Source organism: Camelina sativa, chromosome 5, assembly GCF_030686135.1.
Source record: "Camelina sativa cultivar CO46 ecotype springtype chromosome 5, ASM3068613v1".
Lineage (NCBI taxonomy): Eukaryota > Viridiplantae > Streptophyta > Magnoliopsida > Brassicales > Brassicaceae > Camelina > Camelina sativa.
Window position 1 is genome coordinate 4612864 of NC_141884.1, and position 7596 is coordinate 4620459.

A 7596-nucleotide genomic window follows, 5' to 3' on the forward strand; every position below is an offset into this window, starting at 1 on the left:
ATAGTCTAAATGTTCTCCCAATTATAATATATCTCAATGATACTACTAAACGAATCCAATCAGACATGTAATTAGTTAAGCGATCAAATGAGTTTTTGTATGTAGTGCTACTACTAATGTATAATATTAAATCTGATCTTGTTCGGATATGGAAATTTCAAATAGAAAATATATGTGTTGTCGGCGGTTAAGACTGATAAAAAATGGCTCTTTTATGCTTAAATTATAAAATATAATTCAGCAAATCAAAGATTTTTTTTTAAAAAGCGCTCAAATATGAACAAGGACCATGTTCCACTTCTACTATATCGATCCGAACTCAAATATGATTTTACTTTTTTTTTAAACACAAATACAATGGTTAATATATTATAGATTTGTATAGAGTCAAAAACATTGATAAACCTCTGAGTTCACCCCTCAACCCTCCCGAATACCCTGGTTCTCTTGGTGATTATCTTTCAATTTGGTTTTTTCCACGGTCAACCATAACATCTCACCGATCCTCGGAGTTATATCCTCTCTCCAAGTATTTTACTTGGCGGCAGCGGGACGGGAGCACTGTGTTGACACTAGAGCCTTTGAAGATCTTGGAAAAGAACACCATAACCTCGGCTTGTTCTGTCCCAACCTCGCTATCTCTTTGGCCCAGGTTTGCTCCCCAATCTTACTTTGGAACCTTGGCAGATAGTAGATTTGGTCCAGGTTTGCTCCCCAATCTTACTTTGGAACCCTGGCAGATAGTCTACTCTGCTTAGACTATGATTTATCCCTACACTGGCACCTTCCCTGACCCGTCTATAATCGCTTAATATCAAGTTCAAATTGTTTAGTCCCGATGTTATCTGCTTGGTCAAGACGAGGCTCCCTCGATAGCAGAATTTTGGATTCTTATAATTTGCTTGAAAACTCTTTGTGTCGAGTTCAGTGTGAATCCAAGTTTGGTCTAAACTCCACTCTCTCCCTCCTTAATCAATGCTTGGTTTTGCTCAGTGGTATCACTAGTTCGAAGACTGCTTATGATCCTTAAGCCACCATCATTTTTAGAACGGTATGAGAGGTATTTGAAAACCGCTCTTGTCGGATCTCCTAGGGATGCTATCTTTGAGGGAGACTGCTTGGTGAAGCTTGGCATTATGATCCCACATTTACAATGTTGGGGTTACCTTATTTTCACCAGCCTCCTTTATCCACCTCGCCTGATTGCAAAGCTCCTTAAACTGCAAATCATCTGCTTTATGAAGCCCCCTCACAAAAACTTGAAGATTAGTGGCATTATGACCTCTACTTCAAAGAGTAGTGGTTACCACAACCTCTTTAAGTTCTTCTCACTCAACCTTGGACCTGCATCTACTTCAGTAGCTTTCGGTCCTCCGAGTTATATCCATGCTCGACCTCTTCTTAAAGTTTTACCTAGCGTAGCCCCCCTCATTCCGGTGAGACAGTCAACTTTGAACATTTCATCGCCACTTAGTCTTTTACCCAAGACAATGGCCACCTCTTCCTCCATTGACCTGCTCATGAAGTTCAAATCGATTTCCCTTGATCTCACAAGTCCTAGTTTGCTCCCTAGCATGCGGTTCATAGCTCTCAAGCTTTTACTATTGATTGTTCCTATCTACTTATGTCTCTTTGTTGTTCCCTTTATGTTGTATCCTAAAAACACTTTCTACTTTGTATGTTACCTTCTATCTTAATGGAATGATAACATCTGTTTGATAAAAAAAAAATACAAACTCCCAATTTCAACAAGATTAAAACCTAAGAGTATTTTGCAAACAAAAATTCAAAACTGTTGGTACATTCTAACTTTGAAAATTTTAAATCAAATGATATCAACTTAATAGTAAATTTATTAAGGTATAAAGAAATGAATTAATGATTGTGTGCATAAAAACTGAATATTTGACCAAACTAAGTCGATTTGAATCAAAATTGGTCTATTCATATCTAATTTATGCAAATATCTATACAAACTCCCAATTTCATAAAGATTAAAAACTAAGAGTATTTTGCAAACAAAAATTCAAAACTGTTGGTACATTCTAACTTTGAAAATTGTAAATCAAATGATATCAACTTAATAGCAAATTTATTAAGGAAATGAATTAATGATTGTGTGAATAAAACTGAATATTGGACCAAACTAAGTCGATTTGAATCAAAATTGGTCTATTCATATCTAATTTATGCAAATATCTATACAAACTCCCAATTTCATAAAAATTAAAAACTAAGAGTATTTTGCAAACAAAGATTCAAAACTGTTGGTACATTCTAACTTTGAAAATTTTAAATCAAATGATATCAACTTAATAGTAAATTTATTAAGGTATAAAGAAATGAATTAAAAATTGTGTGCATAAACACTGAATATTTGACCAAACTAAGTCGATTTGAATCAAAATTGGTCTATTCATATCTAATTTATGCAAATATCTATACAAACTCCCAATTTCATCAAGATTAAAAACTAAGAGTATTTTGCAAACAAAAATTCAAAACTGTTGGTACATTCTAACTTTGAAAATTGTAAATCAGATGATATCAACTTAATAGTAAATTTATTAAGGTTAAAAGAAATGAATTAATGATTGCGTGCATAAAAACTGAATATTAGACCAAACTAAGTCGATTTGAATCAAAATTGGTCTATTCATATCTAATTTATGCATATATCTATACAAACTCCCAGTTTCATCAAGATTAAAAACTAAGAGTATTTTGCAAACAAAAATTCAAAACTGTTGGTACATTCTTTTTTTTTTTTGAAAAAACAAATGATTCCATTCAATCAAATAGAGCCATTACAAGGAGAGGGATAAAGAATCCCCAAGTTTAAGACATTACAAGCATAGACTTTCCCCAAAGTCATAAACATAACTAAAGAAATATAGAACATCAGGCAAGGGTCCATGAGAACTATGAAACAAATGCAATTAAGCAGTTGGAGACATGTGGGATCATGGTTGCAAGATTGGACATCATCGATGAGATCGAGAGATGACAGGTAGGTCACGGTCAAAAGACACTGTGCCGTTTGAAGGAGAAACAGAGCCAAGGAACTCACCGGGGTGAGGAACAATATCAGGGTCGAAATAGTGGCAATGATTCGGGGGCTAAGGGCCCGGGTGATGGTTGATAAGCTGATGGTGGTTTGAACTGCAGCTAGCATCAGGATTCGACAAGAATAAGTGCAAAGCCATACCATACCAGGTGGTCCCTCTCTGCCATGGAAATGGTGATCAAGAATACCACACAAGGTTAGTAAAAGGTGAGACACTGACGAGTAATACATAGACCTGAGCTTCAGACAAGAGGATGGTTGCAGGGTATTGGGTTTAGAGACATTCACCGAAGAAGCTAAGAACAGGTGCAGAGGATAAGTGGGAAGCCAAGACAAAACCGGTGGATCCTCTCTGCCATGATAATGGTGATCAAGAATTCCACACAAGGTTTGTAGTTGGCAAAACACTGACAAGAGAATAACAGACCTGAGCTTCAGAACCGGGAGAGGTTTCTGGGGTTGAAAGAAACCTTGGTAGGTCTGAGATCCAATCAATAAAAACACAAGTGGAGCAATAACCATGGTTCCAACATAACCTTTGTACAACCTTTGTTACAACCTTTGTACAACCAAGACAACCTAGCTACATGGGTTCTCTGATGCAGTCTTCGGACACCGAGAATAGCCAAGTAAACTAAGATCAGTCGAAAGTATAACAGGAGGTTAGACAGAGGGAACCTGAGCTTTTGGAGGTTGGGCAAGATCGTTTGTAAGGCTGAGAAGTCGACATAGTTCATCCACCAAAAAGATGTTGTGGATGAGTGAATACATTCATGCGCGCAGCGACTGACCAAGGAGAGTGGGAGAGGCTTCCTCGTCTCCGGTAAAAGCCGATACAGATCTACCAAGCTCATGGGTTGACTTGTGATTAAGGCGGTGGTCCTGTAACGGAGAAAAATCATGTCTCTGGAGATTTCTTCGCCATATGTCGTCTCCGTCTCTGCCTGCCAAGGCTCGGGTGACATTGGGGTAGATAGTGCTACAGAGGTGATTGCCATTCCGGATCTAGAAATAAGAGGATAAAGGAACTTGGTTACCGCCGGCAGTGAGGCTGAGTCGTGGTTGCAGCAAGGAGAGTTTAATAGTCTCCTCCGCCTTCTGAAGTTGTTGTTGTGTAAGCCTTTGCCTGGATCTGAGTGATTATTAGGGGATTGAGTAGATTGCAAAAGGAGATTCAAAAGGGGAAAAAAGAATTGGAGAGAAGAACTACAAGGAGAACTACAGAAACAAAGGGAACAAGAGACGGGATCTGGGGTCGAGGTGCCCCGACGCCGGCGAGTAGGAACCCCACCGGCGTCGGAGGAAATCGGAGATAGCGGCGCCGCGATACTCAGGTTATGGGAGAGAAACTAGGGTTTTGTCAATATATATTTCAACTGTTGGTACATTCTAACTTGGAAAATTGTAAATCAAATGATATCAACTAAATAGTAAATTTATTAAGGTTAAAGGAAATAAATTAATGATTGTGTGCATAAAAACTGAATATTGGACAAAAGTAAGTCGATTTGAATCAAAATTGGTCTATTCATATCTAATTTATGCAAATATCTATACAAACTCCCAAGTTCATCAAGATTAAAAACTAAGAGTATTTTGCCAACAAAATTTCAAAATTGTTGGTACATTCTAACTTTTGAAATTTTAAATCAAATGATATCATCTATATAGTAAATTTATTAAGGTATAAAGAAATTAATTAATGATTGTGTGAATAAAAACTGAATGTTTGACCAAACTAAGTCGATTTGAATTAAAATTGGTCTATTCATATCTAATTTATGCAAATATCTATACAAACTCCCAATTTCATAAAGATTAAAAACTAAGAGTATTTTGCAAACAAAAATTCAAAACTATTGGTACATTCTAACTTTGAAAATTTTAAATCAAATGATATCAACTTAATAGTAAATTTTTTAAGGTTAAAGGAAATGAATTAATGATTATGTGCATAAAAACTAAATATTTGACAAAACTAAGTCGATTTGAATCAAATTTGGTTTATTCATATCTAATTTATGCAAATATCTATTCAAATTCCACTTTCATGAAGATTTGAAACTAAGAGTATTTTGCAAACAAAAAATCAAAATTGTTGGTACATTCTAACTTTGAAAATTGTAAATCAAATGAGATCAACTTAATAGTAAATTTATTAAGGTATAAGGAAATGAATGAATGAATGATTGTGTGAATAAAAACTGAATATTGGACCAAACTAAGTTGATTTAAATCAAAATTGGTCTATTTATATATATATATATTTTTTTTTGGTCAAACTCGGATTTCATTCAAATTAAAAGAGTCATTCCTCCTCAAAGAGAAGATACAAAAGGCTATCAGAAGCCCAAACAAGCCAAGCCATATGAGCAAATGGTAACACAACAGCAATAACTAAAGCATAAACTAACCATAGATGAAAGGATAAATGGGAGCTAACAAGCTCAAACCATAGATAAAGGGATAGATGGGAGCTAGCAAGCTCAAACCATGGATAATGGGATAGATGGGAGCTAACAAGCTCAACCAAAGTAGATTGGTTCTTGAATGGAGGAAATAAAGCCTCTAGAGACACCAACGACAAACAGTTAGCAAAAGCTGAACGGGAAACGTCTTGAGCAACAAACCTCGCTTCTACTACAAGTAGAACAGTCTTCACAACAATGCTCCCTATGACAATACCACTAAAACCAAGTGAAGTATTTGGGAGGATAATAAGCTCCTTAAAGGAGAGATGAGGGCTATAAAAGCCCCGGTGAACCAGAAAATCTGGAACGATGAAGGAGAGGAGAGAGCTCTTTCCAATCTGCAACAAAGCGGCTACTAACACAGCCAATTTGAAGTAGAATCTGCATATTGCAGTAAAGGTTCGCACTAAGGCGATACAAGTGCTACAAGAAAGCACAAATGTGGATCCAAGGGTATCCAAAAACATCAAAGAAGTAAAAGCGAGATCCGAATTCCACAAAGCCAGAGCCACACTTTCAACGATCATCTGAGAACTTTCCAAAGTTGAAGAACCAGAGACCGTAGAATAGGAGCATACCTGGGGGAACAGGAAAGAAGGCGTGTTGATTGAGATGGAGGTGGAGAGCGAGCAGTCAGCTCTGCTGCCAACGAGGCTGAGAAGCCGGTGTGACTTGACGACGTGAGCTACGTGGATCTGAGTCGGAGAGGGATCTGGAGGGTCTGGAGGATCAGGCGGATCTGGTGGAGAAAGAGGATACGACAATGAAGCCGGCGCCGATGGAAGCTTCAGGCCGAAAGAAGCAAGCAGGTCCGTCAAAGACGAAGGCCCATGTCGCAGCGACATCATCGAAGAAGAACGAGCCATTGAACCCGAGAAGCAGAGAAACGCTATTAGAAGCGGAAGAAGCCGGAGAGGAAGCCGAAAAAACACGCCGGAAATGACTGCGATAACTACGAAGAGACACCCGCAGAACGAGAGCAACGCCGATTAGGAGAGGGGAACGCCGGGGAAGCTTTGCCGGTAGAGAAACGCTATTTGAAAACTCCTCTTGCGGCTCCTCGAGAAACGTGCCCGGGAGAGAACTAGGGCGAACGAAACTTCGTTTATTTATTATGAAACGTTTGTGGTATATTGGTCTATTTATATATAATTTATGCAAATATCTATACAAACTCCCAATTTCATCAAGATTAAAAACTAATAATATTTTGCAAACAAAAAATCAAACTATTGGTACATTCTAACTTTGAAAATTTTAAATCAAATTATATCAACTTAATAGTAAATTTATTAAGGTTAAAGGAAATGAATTAATGATTGTGTGCATAAAAACTGAATATTTGACCAAAGTAAATCGATTTGAATCAAAATTGGTCTATTCATATCTAACTTATGCAAATATCTATACAAATTCCAATTACATCAAGATTTGAAACTAAGGGGGGTGTATTGAAACAATGATTTTGGAGGATTTGATGCGATTTAGTAAATTTGGAATTTCTGTAGATTTTAGGGAAGTTGATATGATTTATAGGAAAATTCTTTCAAATCCCACCTAAAACCATGAGATTTGGATTTCTGTATTTTTAACTAAACAAATCCTCTCAAATCCTCCAGAATCCCTAAAACTTATTAAAATCCAAATCCACAAACTGTTTTGAATAACAGTGGATTTTAAAGTAGATTTTTTAATCATCAGTTCAATAACAGTGGATTTCAGGAGAGTTTTTAAAATCCATGATTGAATAACATAGGATTTGTAACTTTTACACAAATCACTTAAAATATCAAGTTGAATACACCCCCCTAAGAGTATTTTGCAAACAAAAAAACAAAATTGTTGGTACATTCTAACTTTGAAAAATTTAAATCAAATGATATCAACATAAAACCTGAGTATTGGACCAAACTAAGTCGATTTAAATCAAAATTGGTCTATTCATATATAATTTATGCAAATATCTATACAAACTCCCAATTTCATCAAGATTAAAAACTAATAATATTTTGCAAACAAAAAATCAAACTATTGGTACATTCTAACTTTGAAAATTTT

General features: G+C 36.3%; 1 protein-coding gene across 1 annotated transcript; it reads right to left on the minus strand.

The window, feature by feature from the left end:
* Nucleotides 1-2794: 2794 nt before the first annotated feature.
* LOC147943267 (uncharacterized) lies at nucleotides 2795-4065 on the minus strand. Its single transcript, XM_087452745.1, has 2 exons — nucleotides 3859-4065; nucleotides 2795-3547 (listed from the first exon to the last, which is right to left on the minus strand). The coding sequence occupies exons 1-2, from the start codon at nucleotides 4063-4065 to the stop codon at nucleotides 2795-2797; spliced, it is 960 nt and encodes a 319-aa protein (XP_087308871.1).
* Between the last annotated feature and the right edge of the window lie 3531 nt (nucleotides 4066-7596).

Excerpts from the sequence above, each read along its gene's own strand:
- LOC147943267 (XM_087452745.1), bottom strand. The coding sequence starts at position 4,065 with ATGGCAATCACCTCTGTAGCACTATCTACCCCAATGTCACCCGAGCCT. Across the intron at positions 3,548-3,858 it reads AGCCTCTCCCACTCTCCTTG|ACCTACCAAGGTTTCTTTCA; the intron begins GTCAGTCGCTGC and ends ATTGGATCTCAG.